The sequence below is a fragment of the Ambystoma mexicanum genome, chromosome 14 (genome assembly GCF_040938575.1).
Source record: "Ambystoma mexicanum isolate Mex_15411 chromosome 14, UKY_AmexF1_1, whole genome shotgun sequence".
Classification (NCBI taxonomy): Eukaryota; Metazoa; Chordata; class Amphibia; order Caudata; family Ambystomatidae; genus Ambystoma; species Ambystoma mexicanum.
The window spans coordinates 619,612,875-619,629,798 of NC_090940.1; the positions used below are offsets into that span (position 1 = coordinate 619,612,875).

General features: G+C 47.0%; 1 protein-coding gene across 1 annotated transcript in view; it reads left to right on the forward strand.

Moving 5' to 3' along the window:
- Positions 1-11,628: 11,628 nt before the first annotated feature.
- Positions 11,629-16,924, forward strand: part of PGF (placental growth factor) — a 148,387-nt gene continuing 143,091 nt past the window's right edge. Inside the window, exon 1 of the mRNA XM_069638065.1 lies at positions 11,629-12,482. Coding sequence (XP_069494166.1) covers positions 12,417-12,482 — 66 coding nt within the window. The 5' untranslated portion in view covers positions 11,629-12,416. The remainder of the gene's footprint in view (positions 12,483-16,924) is intronic.

A 16,924-nucleotide genomic window follows, 5' to 3' on the forward strand; every position in this document is an offset into this window, starting at 1 on the left:
TCCTGGAAGAGAGACAGGGGTATCCTGGCGGAGGCTCAGGGCTATGTGCTCTCTTGGCGGAGTGCCAGGAGATATGGGCTATCCTGGCAGAGAGACAGGCTATCCTGGCGGAGGCTCAGGGCTACGTGCTCCCGTGGTGGAGCGCCAGTGATATAGGCTATCTTGGCAGAGAGACGGGGCTATGCTGGCAGAGAGACAGGGCTATCCTGGCAGAGAGACAGGCTATCCTGGCGGAGGCTCAGGGCTATGTGCTCCCGTGGTGGATCGCCAGGGATATGGGCTATGCTGGCAGAGAGACAGGGTTATCCTGGCAGAGAGACAGGGCTATGTGCTCCTGTGGTGGAGCGCTAGGGATATGGGGTATGCTGGCAGAGAGACAGGGCTATCCTGGAAGAGAGACAGGGCTATCCTGGCGGAGGCTCAGGGCTATGTGCTCCCGTGGTGGAGCGCCAGTGATATTGGCTATGCTGGCAGAGAGACAAGGCTATGCTGGCAGAGAGACAGGGCTATCCTGGCGGAGGCTCAGGGCTATGTGCTCACGTGGTGGAGCGCCAGAGATATGGCCTATGCTGGCAGAGAGACAGGGCTATTCTGGCAGAGAGACAGGGCAATCCTGGAAGAGAGACAGGGCTATCCAGGTGGAGGCTCAGGGCTATGCGCTCTCTTGGTGGAGTGTCAGGGATATGGGCTATCCTGGCAGAGAGACAGGACTATCCTGGCGGAGGGTAAGGGCAATGTGCTCCCGTAGTGGAGCGCCAGGGATATGGGCTATCCTGGCAGAGAGACAGGGCTATCCTGGCAGAGAGACAGGGCTATGTGCTCTCTTGGTGGAGTGCCAGGGATATGGGCTATCCTGGCAGAGAGACAGGACTATCCTGGCAGAGAGACAGGGCTTTGTGCTCCCGTGGTGGAGCGCCGCAGCCAGGGCTGTCGTCGGCTCTCCCGGGGGAGCGCTATTGCTGCAGCACCAGGGCCGCTGTGCTTTGCTGCGGATGGTGGATATGTGACGCACTTGCCTTTGTTTTTCTGGCTGGAGTCATGAGTGAGTGCCTGGGAAGAGCTCCAGGGTCCCATCTGGGACCACGGGAGTTACAAGCGGTCAGACTGCGGTTGGTGGAAAACACATTATTTTCACATTGAGGCAACATTTCGTCAGCACTGGAAGCCTGAGACCCCACCGAGCATCGAGCCAACACCGGGCCCGGGGGCGGCATCCTAACTTGGGGTTCACCTGAACTGGCAATCCCTTGATGGGACCTGGAGGTGGGCATGAAAAGCAAAACAACGGAGGGGCACCCATCATAACCTCCAGAGGACTACTGAGGGGCACCAGGGAAGAGGGCTATAGAGGGCCGCCGACTAGTGGAACACAGAGGGCGAGGGATCATGGGAGCTGTAGTCCAAGTCGTCAGAAGAGCCACAGGTTGCAGAGGATGAAATGGCATGTGTTACAAGGCAGATTTGGAGAAAGGGGAACTTAGTACACTGTAATGTTTTGAATGTGTGAGTGGGTGAGATGTACTGTAATATTGTGAATGTGTGAGTGGGTGAGATGTACTGTAATATTTTGAATGTGTGAGTGGGTGAGATGTACTGTATGTCATATGTTGAGAATGTATGAGTGGGTGAGATGTACTGTAATATTTTGAATGTATGAGTGGGTGAGTTGTATTGTAATATGTTGAATGTATGAGTGGGTGAGATGTATTGTAATATGTTGAATGTATGAGTGGGTGAGATGTACTGTAATATTTTGAATGTGTGAGTGGGTGAGATGTACTGTAATATGTTGAATGTATGAGTGGGCGAGAAGTACTGTAATATTTTAATGTGTGAGTGGGTGAGATGTACTGTAATGTTTTGAATGTATGAGTGGGTGAGATGTATTGTAATATTTTGAATGTATGAGTGGGTGAGATGTACTGTAATATTTTTAATGTGTGAGTGGGTGAGATGTACTGTAATATTTTGAATGTATGAGTGGGTGAGATGTACTGTAATATTTTTAATGTGTGAGTGGGTGAGATGTACTGTAATATGTTGAATGTATGAGTGGGTGAGATGTACTGCAATATTTTGAATGTATGAGTGGGTGAGATGTACTGTAATATGTTTTAATGTGTGAGTGGGTGAGATGCACTGTAATATGTTGAATGTATGAGTGGGTGAGATGTACTGTAATATTTTGAATGTATGAGTGGGTAAGATGTACTGTAATATATTGAAGGTATGAGTGGGTGAGATGTACTGTAATATGTTGAAGGTATGAGTGGGTGAGATGTACTGTAATATTTTTAATGTGTGAGTGGGTGAGATCTACTGTATGTAACATGTTGAATGTGTGAGTGGGTGAGATGTACTGTATGTAATATGTTGAACGTGTGAGTGGGTGAGATGTACTGTAATATGTTGAATGTATGAGTGGGTGAGATGTACTGTAATATTTTGAATGTGTGAGTGGGTGAGATCTACTGTATGTAACATGTTGAATGTGTGAGTGGGTGAGATGTACTGTATGTAATATTTTGAATGTGTGAGTGGCGTGAGATGTACTGTAATAGTTTGAATGTGTGAGTGGGTTAGATGTACTGTAATATTTTGAATGTGTGAGTGGGTCAGATGTACTGTAATAGTTTGAATGTGTGAGTGGGTTAGATGTACTGTAATATTTTGAATGTATGAGTGGGTGAGATGTACTGTAATATTTTTAATGTGTGAGTGGGTGAGATGTACTGTAATATGTTGAATGTATGAGTGGGTGAGATGTACTGCAATATTTTGAATGTATGAGTGGGTGAGATGTACTGCAATATTTTGAATGTATGAGTGGGTGATATGTACTGTAATATGTTGAATGTGTGAGTGGGTTAGATGTACTGTAATAGTTTGAATGTGTGAGTGGGTGAGATGTACTGTAATAGTTTGAATGTATGAGTGGGTGATATGTACTGTAATATGTTGAATGTGTGAGTGGTTGAGATGTACTGTAATATTTTGAATGTGTGAGTGGGTTAGATGTACTGTAATAGTTTGAATGTATGAGTGGGTGAGATGTACTGCAATATTTTGAATGTATGAGTGGGTGATATGTACTGTAATATGTTGATTGTGTGAGTGGTTGAGATGTGCGTGGGCACCGATATGCATGCGTTCTTTGTTTTTGCACTGAAGGATTCTTTGCATAATGTAATTGTTGGTTACATGATGGTCGAGGCGAGGGTTTATTAGATGTACATTTCAAACAGAGTTTTTTGTCCCTCTGAAGCAGGTGTAGATGCCACTTCTGAGTAAAGTGTTTGCATCTCTGCTAATTTTGGAATAATGCACACCCTTTTAGTATGCATGCACCACTGGTCATAGCACTGGCGCAATGACCTGATTTGATCTGGTGTTAAAACAAGTGTGATGACTACATTGGCCCCAGACTGGTCATAATGTCAGAGCAATGACAAGAGGTGAACTGTTCCTAGCGCTGGTGCAGTGATGAGAGTTCTATCCATGCCAGTGCTGGTGGGTATTGTACAAAAAGACTGTATCTAAACAGTCGCATGAACAAAAAGTTCTACAAATGCTACGACCAAAGGTTCGAACACCAAAAGTTTGAACCTTTGCTGGTAGCATTGCAGATAAGTAAACAAAACAAACGGGGGCTGCGGGGTTCACCGCTGCAACACCTCGCTCACTATACTGTGTGGTATAGTGAGCAGGTGTGTTGCGGGGGACACCTCTGCAGCAAACCCGCAAAAAAAAGAAAACATTAAAAAACGGGAGCTGCGGGGGTGTCCCCTGCAAACACCCCGCTCATTACACTTTACAGTATAGTGAGCGAGGGTTGCAGGGGAAACCCATGCAGCCATCGTAAAAGAAAAAAAGGACCCTGCAGTGCCTGTTCCCGAACCCGGAAGTGAAAGGGAACCGGCGCCGCAGGGACTCAGCCTGAAGAAAAAGGTAAGTGGGGATTGTTTATATTGGGGGAGTGTTGTGGGTGTGGGTGTGTCATCATGGGTGTGTTTTGGGTGTGTTTTGGGTGTGTTTGTGGGTGGGGGTGTGTTTTGGGTGTGTTTGTGGGCGTGGGTGGGGGTGTGGGTATGTACGTGTGTTCGCATGAGAAATGTGCAAACTTTTCATGGTTCGCACCTTTCTCATGCAAACTTTCAGGCCGCAGTAAAATCAGCCACGGTCGGATCACGTAGATCTGTGCTGGTGCACCATTGGTCCTAGCATTGGTGCAATGATGAGAGTTCCATTGATGCCAGTGCTGGCACACCATTGGTCCTAGCATTGGGGCAATAATGATCCTTGGATTGGTTCTACTATTGGTGCAATGGTTAGAATAGAATTGCTTTGGCACTTCCACAAGATTTGCATTAGTCCTAGTGCTCACACATTGACGAGAGTTGCATCAGTCCTAGTGCTCGTATATTGACAAGAGTTGCATTAGTCCTAGTGCTCGCATATTGACGTGAGTTGCATTAGTCCCAGTGCTCGCAAATTGACAAGAGTTGCATTAGTCCTAGTGCTCACACATTGACAAGAGTTGCATTAGTCCTAGTGCTCGCATATTGACGAGAGTTGCATTAGTCCTAGTGCTCGCACATTGACGAGAGTTGCATTAGTCCTAGTGCTCGTATATTGACGAGAGTTGCATTAGTCCTAGTGTTAGCGTATTGATGAGAGTTGCATTAGTCCTAGTGCTCGCATATTGACGTGAGTTGCATTAGTCCTAGTGCTCGCAAATTGACGAGAGTTGCATTAGTCCTAGTGCTCACACATTGATGAGAGTTGCATTAGTCCTAGTGCTCGCATATTGACGAGAGTTGCATTAGTCCCAGTGCTCGCATATTGACGTGAGTTGCATTAGTCCTAGTGCTCACAAATTGACGAGAGTTGCATTAGTCCTAGTGCTCACACATTGACGAGAGTTGCATTAGTCCTGGTGCTCGCATATTGACGAGAGTTGCATTAGTCCTAGTGCTAGCATATTGATGAGTTGAATTAGTCCTAGTGCTCACACATTGACGAGAGTTGCATTAGTCCTAGTGCTCGTATATTGACGAGAGTTGCATTAGTCCTTGTGTTAGCGTATTGATGAGAGTTGCATTAGTCCTAGTGCTCGCACATTGACGAGAGTTGCATTAGTCCTAGTGCTCGCATATTGACAAGAGTTGCATTAGTCTTAGTGCCTGCATCTTGATGAGAGTTGCATTAGTCCTAGTGCTCGCATATTGACGAGAGTTGTGTTGCATTAGTCCTAGTGCTCGTATATTGCAGAGAGTTGCATAAGTCCTAGTGCTTGTATATTGCTGAGAGTTGCATTAGTCCTAGTGCTCGCATATTGACGAGAGTTGCGTTGCATTAGTCCTAGTGCTTGTACATTGCAGAGAGTTGCATTAGTCCTAGTGCTTGTATATTGCTGAGAGTTGCATTAGTCCTAGTGCTCGCATGTTGACGAGAGTTTCATTATTCCTAGTGCTTGCATATTGAAGAGAGTTGCATTAGTCTTAGTGCCTGCATCTTGATGAGAGTTGCATTAGTCCTAGTGCTCGCATATTGACAAGAGTTGCGTTGCATTAGTCCTAGTGCTCGTATATTGCAGAGAGTTGCATTAGTCCTAGTGCTCGCATATTGACGAGAGTTGCATTAGTCTTAGTGCTTGCATCTTGATGAGAGTTGCATTAGTCCTAGTGCTCGCATATTGACGAGAGTTGCGTTGCATTAGTCCTAGTGCTCATATATTGCAGAGAGTTGCATTAGTCCTAGTGCTTGTATATTGCTGAGAGTTGCATTAGTCCTAGTGCTCGCATATTGACGAGAGTTGCGTTGCATTAGTCCTAGTGCTTGTATATTGCTGAGAGTTGCATTAGTCCTAGTGCTTGTATATTGCTGAGAGTTGCATTAGTCCTAGTGCTCGCATGTTGACGAGAGTTGCATTGTTCCTAGTGCTCGCATATTGAAGAGAGTTGCATTAGTCTTAGTGCCTGCATCTTGATGAGAGTTGCATTAGTCCTAGTGCTTGCATATTGACAAGAGTTGCGTTGCATTAGTCCTAGTGCTCATATATTGCAGAGAGTTGCATTAGTTCTAGTGCTCGCATATTGACTAGAGTTGCATTAGTCTTAGTGCTTGCATCTTGATGAGAGTTGCATTAGTCCTAGTGCTCGCATATTGACAAGAGTTGTGTTGCATTAGTCCTAGTGCTCGTATATTGCAGAGAGTTGCATTAGTCCTAGTGCTCGCATATTGACGAGAGTTGCATTAGTCTTAGTGCCTGGATCTTGATGACAGTTGCATTAGTCCCAGTGCTCGCATATTGACGAGAGTTGCGTTGCATTAGTCCTAGGGCTCATATATTGCAGAGAGCCATTAGTCCTAGTGCTCGCATATTGACGAGAGTTGCGTTGCATTAGTCCTAGTGCTTGTATATTGCAGAGAGTTGCATTAGTCCTAGTGCTTGTATATTGCTGAAAGTTGCATTAGTCTTAGTGCCTGCATCTTGATGAGAGTTGCATTAGTCCTAGTGCTCGCATATTGACAGTTGCATTGCATTAGTCCTCGTGCTCTTATATTGCAGAGTTGCATTAGTCCTAGTGCTTGTATATTGCTGAGAGTTGCATTAGTCTTAGTGCTTGCATATTGACGAGAGTTGCATTAGTCTTAGTGCTTGCATCTTGATGAGAGTTGCATTAGTCTTAGTGCCTGCATCTTGATGAGAGTTGCATTAGTCCTAGTGCTCGCATATTGACGAGAGTTGCATTAGTCTTAGTGCCTGCATCTTGATGAGAGTTGCATTAGTCTTAGTGCCTGCATCTTGACGAGAGTTGCATTAGTCTTAGTGCTCGCATATTGCTGAGAGTTGCATTAGTCTTAGTGCTCGCATATTGACGAGAGTTGCATTAGTCTTAGTGCCTGCATCTTGATGAGAGTTGCATTAGTCTTAGTACCTGCATCTTGATGAGAGTTGCATTAGTCCTAGTGCTCGCATATTGACGAGAGTTGCATTAGTCTTAGTGCCTGCATCTTGATGAGAGTTGCATTAGTCCTAGTGCTCGCATATTGACGAGAGTTGCATTAGTCTTAGTGCCTGCATCTTGATGAGAGTTGCATTAGTCTTAGTGCTCGCATATTGCTGAGAGTTGCATTAGTCTTAGTGCTCGCATATTGACGAGAGTTGCATTAGTCTTAGTGCCTGCATCTTGATGAGAGTTGCATTAGTCTTAGTGCTCGCATATTGCTGAGAGTTGCATTAGTCTTAGTGCTCGCATATTGACGAGAGTTGCATTACTCTTAGTGCCTGCATCTTCATGAGAGTTGCATTAGTCTTAGTACCTGCATCTTGATGAGAGTTGCATTAGTCCTAGTGCTCGCATATTGACGAGAGTTGCATTAGTCTTAGTGCCTGCATCTTGATGAGAGTTGCATTAGTCCTAGTGCTCGCATATTGACGAGAGTTGCATTAGTATTAGTGCTCGCATATTGAGGAGAGTTGCATTAGTCTTAGTGCCTGCATCTTGATGAGAGTTGCATTAGTCTTAATGCTCGCATATTGACGAGAGTTGCATTAGTCTTAGTGCCTGCATCTTGATGAGAGTTGCATTAGTCTTAGTGCTCGCATATTGCTGAGAGTTGCATTAGTCTTAGTGCTCGCATATTGACGAGAGTTGCATTAGTCTTAGTGCCTGCATATTGCTGAGAGTTGCATTAGTCTTAGTGCTCGCATATTGGCGAGAGTTGCATTAGTCTTAGTGCCTGCATCTTGATGAGAGTTGCATTAGTCTTAGGCTCGCATATTGCTGAGAGTTGCATTAGTCTTAGTGCTCGCATATTGACGCGAGTTGCATTAGTCTTAGTGCCTGCATCTTGATGAGAGTTGCATTAGTCTTAGTGCCTGCATCTTGATGAGAGTTGCATTAGTCCTAGTGCTCAGACATTTACAAGAGTTGCATTGGACTTAGTGTTGGCACAAACACCAGAGTTGCACTGATCCTAGTGCAGTGACAAGAGTTGCATTTGTACTGCTGCTGGCGTAATGAGGATATTTGCATTGAATTTGTCTCGGTAGGATAGCTCAGGGGCAACATGCTCGCCTTGGAAGCAAGACGACTCGCAGCACCACAGGTTCGATTCCCGGGTTCACGCTTAGAAACCTCTGGGTATTAAACGAGTTATAAATAACCTATTAATCATACCCCCCCTCTGATATGCATCAGTGCAGAATTCCCCTGATGTAGTAGTAGTGCAGGAGTGGGGGCTTCCACTGATGACTTGGCAGTAGTAGTCAAAGCCCTCCACTGACGGCATATATTCACTTGTCTCATGGTGTGAATATATGCCATTGATTGGCTCTGATGATGAAAGAGTGCATGAAACTGCCAGGATTAATTGGGTGCTATTTAAAATAGGGCATGCTTTACCATTTCCACCTTACTAACAGGGAGGCCCTCAGTCACAACCTCACCAGAGACTGGAAACGCTGCTTAGGGCCTCACTGGCACCCTACACCTGCAGGCAATGGAGCGTAAGGTCACTCTGACAGAGAACCACTTCCTGCAGGGGCTGAAGAGTAAGGCACTCCCATAGGAACCCACTGCCGAAAGGGGGCGTAGAGTAAGGGCACTCTTCTAGAAATCTGCTGTCTGCAGAGGGTGGTGCCTATAGACACTCTCATAGAGACTTGCCACAGGTACAGAGTGGAGAGTAAGGCCACTTTTGCAGAGAAACGCTAACTTCTTTTGGCTGGAGGGTAAGGCCACTCCCACAGAGACACATTGCCTGTTGAGGGTGGAAAGTAAGGCCACTTTCATAGAAACCCACTGCTTGCAGAGGGTAGAGAGTAAGGCCACACTCACAGTGAATCACTGCTGCAAAGGGTGGACGAAAAGCCCACTCTCATTGAGATCCACTACCTGCAGCGGGTGGAGAGTAAGCCCACTTGCATAGGAATCCACTGCCAAAAGAGGGTGGAGAGTAAGGGCACTCTTCTAGAAATCTGCTGTCTGCAGAGGGTGGGGCTTAAAGACACTCTCATAGAGACTTACCATAGGTACAGAGTGGAGAGCAAGGCTACTTTCGCAGAGACTTCTTTTGGCTGGAGAGTAAGGCCACTCCCACAGAGACGCATTTCCCGTCGAGGGTGGAAATTAAGGCCACTTTCATAGAAACCCACTGCCTGCAGACGGAGGAGAGTAAAACCCCTCTCTGGTGTGTACAGTAAGGCCACTATCGTGGAGTTCTGCGGGTGGGGAGTAATGCATTCTCACAGAGACCCACTGCCTACAGTGGGTGGAGAGTAAGGCCACTCGCATAGGGCAGCCAAAGACGGATATGTTTGGGATATTTCTTCTCTGTGAAAGATAGTGAGCTAAAGACTCTGGGTAACACTCTCGTAACCAGGACTAATGTCTGGCAGAGGTACTCCCAGGACCCCCCCTTGTTAATTTGCATATTTAAGTAACTTTGAGTCTCACCCTAAGTTACTTGGGGAATCCAGACGTGGACCCCTTGCTCACTATTCTTAGAGAGGCACAGATCCACCCTACTGATGAGGTCCAACCAGACCGAAACACGTGTCTGGGGTTTCTGTTGGTACTCTTGTTCAGAGGAGAATTGCCCAGCATTTCGGTGCTTGACTGCCCCAGGGCAGGACAAAGACTGATATGTTTGGGATATTTCTTCTCTGTGAAAGATAGTGAGCTAAAGACTCTGGGTAAGACTCTCGTAACCAGGACTAATGTCTGGCAGAGGGACTCCCAGGACCCCCCCCTTGTTAATTTGCATATTTAAGTAACTTTGGGTCTCATCCTAAGTTACTTGGGGAATCCAGACGTGGACCCCTTGCTCACTATTCTTAGAGAGGCACAGATCCACCCTACTGATGAGGTCCAAAAAGACCGAAACACGTGTCTGGGGTTTCTGTTGGTACTCTTGTTCAGAGGAGAATTGCCCAGCATTTCGGTGCTGGACTGCCCCAGGGCAGGACAAAGACTGATATGTTTGGGATATTTCTTCTCTGTGAAAGATAGTGAGCTAAACTACTGCATTGGAAATGAAGACAACTCTCATAAGAGACCCATCCCTGCAGAGGGTGGAGAGTAAGGCCGCTCACATAGGGACCCATGCCTGCACACGGTGGAGAGTAAGGACACGCTCATAGAGATATACTGCCTTGGACATTAAGACAACTCTCATAAGAGACCCCTGCCTGCAGAGGGGAGAGAGTAAGGCCACTCTGATATTGATCTACTGCCTACAGAGGGGAGTAGGGCTACTCTCATAGAAACCAATTGTCTGCAGAGGGTAGAGAGTAAGGCCAAACTCACAGTGAATGGATGAAAAGGCCACTCTCATAGAGACCCAGTGCTTACAGAGGGTGGAGAGTAAGGCCACCCTCACAGAGACCCATCGTCTACAGAGGGGGAGTAAGGCCATTCTGCTAGAGAACCACTCCTGCAAAGAATGGACAGTAAGGCCACTCTCATACAGACCCTCTTTCTGAAGAGGTTGAAGAGTAAGAGCGCTCTTATAGAGAGCCCCTGCCTACAGGGGGGTGGAGAGTAAGACACTTCTCATAGAGACCCACTGCCTACGGAGGGTGGAGAGTAAGGCCACCCTCGTAGAGACCCACTGCCTACAGAGGGTGGAGAGTAAGGCCTTCCTCATAGAGACCCATCGTCTACAGAGGGTGGAGAGTAAGGCCTCCCTCATAGAGACCCATCGTCTACAGAGTGTGGAGAGTAAGGCCACCCTCATAGAGACCCATCGTCTACAGAGGGTGGAGAGTAAGGCCTCCCTCATCGTCTACAGAGGGTGGAGGATAAGGCCTCCCTCGCAGAGACCCACTGCCTACAGAGGGTGGAGAGTAAGGCCTCCCTCGTAGAGACCCATCGTCTACAGAGGGTGGAGAGTAAGGCCACCCTCGTAGAGACCCATCGTCTACAGAGGGTGGAGAGTAAGACCACCCTCGTAGAGACCCATCATCTACAGAGGGTGGAGAGTAAGGCCTCCCTCATAGAGACCCATCGTCTACAGAGGGTGGAGAGTATGGCCACCCTTGTAGAGACCCACTGCCTACAGAGGGTGGAGAGTATGGCCACTCCCATAGGTACCCACGGCTTGTGGAGAGTGAGGAGTAAGGCCAGCCTCGTAAGGTCACTGCCCGCAAACATGTCTGTGCTAGTAATTCAAACGTGCACCCCTTCTGAGCATTCAATGCACACTGGGTAAGGTGCTCATGTCCTCTGTCAGAATAGTCACCCTGTCAGTGAAATGTGTGCAAAGCAGGAGACATATATACAGCTTTGGACAGGTTAATTGTTTAAGTTTAGAGAGGAGTGTTGAGCAAGGGACGACTGAAAACGTAGCACCACAGCTCTGTCTCGTTCCGGCCCAATTCCTCCCCTGGTTCAGAGAGATCCTCAGGCAGATCTGCTGCCTGCTGTTGATGGAGTGTCAGGCTGGTCTGAGACCTCCTCAGACAGACCCAATGCCGGCCAGTGCTGGGGAGAGGGGCTACCTCTTTCTGTGACAGCCTCTGACGGCCACATTCCCTGGAGGCGATGTAGAGGAAAGCTGAACTTGGACACCGCGGAGCTTCGTCAGCAGTCTCAGCCCCCGTCCCTCAGAGATGTAGGGGGGAGATAGGCGGGAGGGGCAGCCCCCAGCACCGCGGAGGGAACTACAGAGACCGCTTCAGTTAGGAGAGCAGAGGCAGCCCGGTGTGCTCCCCTTCAGCTCCTGATGAGACAGAGAGAGCTACAGAGACTGCTTGACCTGGGAGGGACAGACAGCTAGGAAGGAACGTCTCTTTCAAGAGGGAGAGAGAGTTGCTTCAGCTAAGAGGCAAAGTGCGTATGGGCAGCGGCAGGTCAATTGTGGGACTGCTGCAGCCAGGAAATCAGAAACAGCCATACAGTCCCTGGACAGAGAGAGCCCCAGGAAGGGACTGCTGCAGCTGGAAGAGATGGGAAGCTCGAAAGGTCGCTACATCTGGAAGTAGGGAGAGCCAGGGAGAGCTTCTGGTACTTTGGGGGTCCTCTGCGGCTTTTGCTGCTACTTTCCTGCCCCTGAAACCTAAAGTTCGTCTGATTCCGGAAGTGTGGCCAGGAGCACGATCATGGCAGGGCCGGAAGGAGCTAGGCACGAAATACTCCGCGAGAATCCGTTCCCCTGCCTGGATTTAGCTATCATGCTGCCACCAGCGTTTGGAAACGATCCATGAGCCCCGAAGAAGGGCAGCATCCGTAACGCTCTGCATTGGTTATAAGGGGCACTTGGCGGGTTACTATTTGCCCATGTAAGCCAGTGCTCATTTTGCCAGCACATCCTGGGTCAGGATCTGACTCCGGGGGGAGGATTCTGTGCTGACTATGCCCATTCGGGAAGGAACGGGCGCCCAAGGGAACGCCTAAGGGGAGACAGCAATGTTGGTTTTACGTAAATTGCTGCAGTTCTTGGCCCCTGTCCTGCTGCACCTGAAACACTGCCAGGTAAGAGCCCGCATGGGCAAACCATAGGCCGCAGACCAAATTAACTTGGGTTCTTATATCGCTCTGCGTGATCTATAAATGTCTAAATAAATAAATTAATTAACTATCCGTGCTGCTCAGCGTTGTCTTGCAAGTTGCCCCTGAGCTTTCCTCCCGGCCCATATGCGCTATATAATTACCCAAATTGTATTGGGGCATCACTCATTGTAAGAATGTAAACCAATTAATTTCAAGCCACGATGCTGCTTGGAACTAAAAAAAAAACATGATTGATTTAAAAATGTTGCCATCTAAAATGTAGTCGTGGTGAAAATACCTTTGTAGTGAAAAAGCTGCCATAAAAGCAGCCCCGAATGACGTGCTATAAGGCTAAGCGTTAGGGCTAAGGAGAGGTACTCAAGTAATGTTATCAAAAGGTATGGATGGCAGGTGTGACAGTATGGGTATCAAGCCAACACTAGAGTGCCAGAGCAACACTAGTAATGTTAGTAACAGAATGTTAGTAACTAGTAATGTGATAAGTACCTGGGGGGAGGTTATCAAAACCAGGGGTGACACGTGCGACGGCCAGGGTATCAAGGCCAGAGGGCCACAGGAACATTAGTGATGTGAGTAACACCAGAACATGACCAGTAATCATCAAAATTAGAGGGGTGCCCGGATAATGCTACTAATACTAAATTCGGACAGGTACCCAGGTAATTATTTTTAATGAGGGCGCAGTAGATACGAGAGGAATAGTATAAACACTGGAGGGCTGCATGTCCCATGCCCCGGGAAGGTACTGCAGTAATGATAGTAACATTTGAAAAAGAAAGGAGCCAAACATGTGCTGTTAATTATAGTGTGAGATCAGTGCGCGAGTAATGTTAGAAACTCTAGGAGTACGGTTACCAGCACTGGCCGGGAGCTGGCATTCCAGTAATGTAATGAAGGGCAGAGGGCACCCGTGGAATGCTGTCGATATCAGAGTGAGCGAGGTACCCCCAATATGCCATTAAAACTAGGCTTCAAGTATGGAGAAGAGTAGTAACACAAAACAGAACAAGTACTGATAGTAACATTAGAGTCTGATAGATACACGGGTTACTTTACATTGGAGGGAGACACGTACTTGCAATGCTATTAATACTGCACTGAGACTCATGCCCAAGTAATGTTTTCAATAGCCTGGTGGTGCAACTACCCGTGTGATGTTATTAATACTAGAGGGATGAGGTACTCAAGTAATAACCAAGTATTGTTATTACCAATAGAAATTAACAGGTACGGTCATTGATAATCTAGGAAGGCATTAACACCAGAGAGGGACAGGTGCCTTATTCCATTCCTTGGAGAGTGCGGTAGATGCCCAGATAAAGGCAGCTAAAAGAGTGATTTTAGTCACACCAAAGTGTGATGAGCACCTCGGCAAAGCAAAGAGCACTAGCACATGAAAGTAATTATGTAATCAGCAGAGGGACATTGGTACCTTCGTAATTATTTAAACACTACAGGGAGACATTTGCCGAGATAATATTCGTCATTTCCGCATGCCATAGATAACTCAGCAATATGTTGTTAGCCTTCTTATGTATGCACATGAGTAATGTTTTCAGCACACCTCCAAACTACTCGTTTGTCTTTTCCTGACTCAGCTACTACTCTTCTCTTCGTATCGGTCTTCCTGCCAACTATCCTGCCCCTCTTTTATTCTGCTGTTTCCACTCTTTGCTGCTTTTCTCCTCACACTTCAGCTGCCTTTCGACACTGCTGATCACCAAATACTCCGCTCGCTCCTCACCGACAGGATGGACTTCTCTGGAACTGTCCTAAATTGGTTTGTATCCTACTCATCCCACAGGCACCAGGTCGTACAGATGGGCTCATTCAGATCCAACCGACTCCCAGTCACGTGTGGGGTCCCTCAAGGTTCTATTCTCTCACCAATCATCTTTAATCTATACATGGAACCATTGAGAGCTCTCTTAAATGACCCGAACATAGCCATCCATCAGTATGCTGATGACCCTCAGCTGTGCCTGAAGGTCAGTGACCCCCAGGACATTGCTCTCCTCCACAAATGCCTGACTACTATACAAATATGGATGCCAATCGCGTACTTTAAACTGAACCCAACTAAGAACAAATTTGTCCTCATGGGTCCACCCACCGAACAACAACTCGTGCAACAATGGCTAGATGACATGTGCCTGGAAGGAAGCAACCGTCAGCTGTCAAACTCTGCCACACCCCTGGGCTTCATTGTTGACAGTAGCTTTTCCTTCCAAAAGTACACAGCAAAAAAGGCACAAACCGCATGACTACAGAACTACACTCTCTGCAAAATCAAACCCTCCTTTCCCCCAAACAAATACTGTGGTCCCCCAAACAAATATGGTGGTCCATGCACTTGTTATCTCACAGATCGTTGGGTAAAAGGTCCGCCTTACTGGACTACCAGCCGCACACCTCGCCCCCTCAAAGTAAAGCCGCACAGCACACTGAAGCCTGCAAATTCGACCATATCTCTCCAACACTGCGCACGCTTCACTGGCCCCCCACACCCCCGCCAGGATCATATTCAAAACTGCATCTATCACCTAAAAAGCAGTCTCACAAACGGAACATCAGCATACTCAGTGGTTATACTCCACACCTCTGGAGGCTCTCGCATCTCACGTAGCAAAACCATCAAAGGGTTGGAGTCAAAGCTAGGTTGCAACGAGAAGACTGGCAAGCAGCCCTTCTCCTGCCACGCTTTGGCCATCTGGAACTCAATCCCGGTAGAGGCTCTAAATGCCCCGACCATCCTCTAATTCCGCAAAACACGAAAAGCGTGGCTCTTTCAACAATACCTGCTGGAGGAATAAAAATCTCTCCCTCCTTCCTCTGACAGTACTCCGTTACTGTATAAAATGCCAAACCAGATTTTGGAGCAACCGTGTTGTAAAGCACTCCTGGGCTCTTGTGCTAGGTTTGCACTATAAGCCATAAAATAAAAAATAAAACCTCTATTTCTCTATCCCTTCGCTCCCTTTCCTAGCTCACATTTACCTCTATTCCTCCATCCCTTCACTCCGTTTCGCAGCTCTCATTTACCTCTATTTCTCCATCCCTTTGCACCATTTCATAGCTCTCATTTACCTCTATTTCTCCATCCCTTCGCTCCCTTTCCTAGCTCTCATTTACCTCTATTCCTCCATCCCTTTGCTCCCCTTCCTAGCTCTGTTATCTCTATTTCTCCACCCCTTCACTCCCTTTCTTAGCTCTCATTTACCTCTATTTCTCCACCCCTTTGCTCCATTTCCTAGCTCTCATTTACCGCTACTTCTCCATCCCTTCGCTCCCTTTCCTAGCTCCCATTTACCTCTATTTCTCCATCCCTTTGCTCCATTTCCTAGCATTCATTTACCTCTATTTCTCCATCCCTTCCCTCCCTTTCCCAGCTCTAATTGACCTCTATTTCTCCATACCTTCGCTCTGTTTCCTAGCTCATTTTCCTCTATTTCTCCATCCCTTCGCTCCCTTTCCTAGCTCTCATTTACCTCTGTTTCTCCATCACTTCGCTCCATTTCCTAGCTCTCATTTATCTCAATTTTGCCATCCATTCTCTCCCTTTCCTACCTCTCATTTACCTCTATTTCTCCATCCCTTTGCTCCATTTCATAGCTCTCAGTTACCTCTATTTCCCCATCCCTTTGCTCCCTTTGCTAGCTCTCATTTACATCTATTCCTCCGTCCCTTTGCTCACTTTCTTAGCTCTCATTTGACCGTTGCTTACTCTGCCTTTGTATTGTTTTCAAAAGCACCCACAATCTAGTACGCATCTATCTCTCTTCTTTTCTTTCTACACCACATCCTGTTCCCTCAGATCAGAATCTCAGGTCCTCCTCTCTGTCCCAAAACCACCCTGCACTCAATCCCGCTTTCGCTTTTTCCCTCCTCGCCCCGAAACACTGGAAATCACTCCCCCTTGACAGCAGATCTTCCCCCGTCCTCCATGTATTTCGCCCCCTTCTTAAATCATACTTTCCCCAACTCTGAGCCCTAAACCTTCTCCCTTGCTGACCCTCTGTAATGCCCCTTGACTTTTCTTGTATTGGACTTGTGTTTTATTATTCCCTTTGACTGCTTCATGTATTATACTGTCTGCTTCTTGTAGGTATTAGCAACATGTCATGTATTGTACCAGCTGCTTCTTGTAGGTATTAGCGTCATGTATTGTACCAGCTCCTTCTTGTAGGTATTAGCATCATGTATTGTACTGTCTCCTTCCTGTAGGTATTAACATCATGCATTGTATCGTCTCCTTCCTGTAGGTATTAACATCATGCATTGTATCGTCTCCTTCCTGTAGGTATTAACATCATGCATTGTATCGTCTCCTTCCTGTAGGTATTAACATCATGCATTGTACCGTCTCCTTCTTGTAGGTATTAGCATCATGTATTGTACCGTCT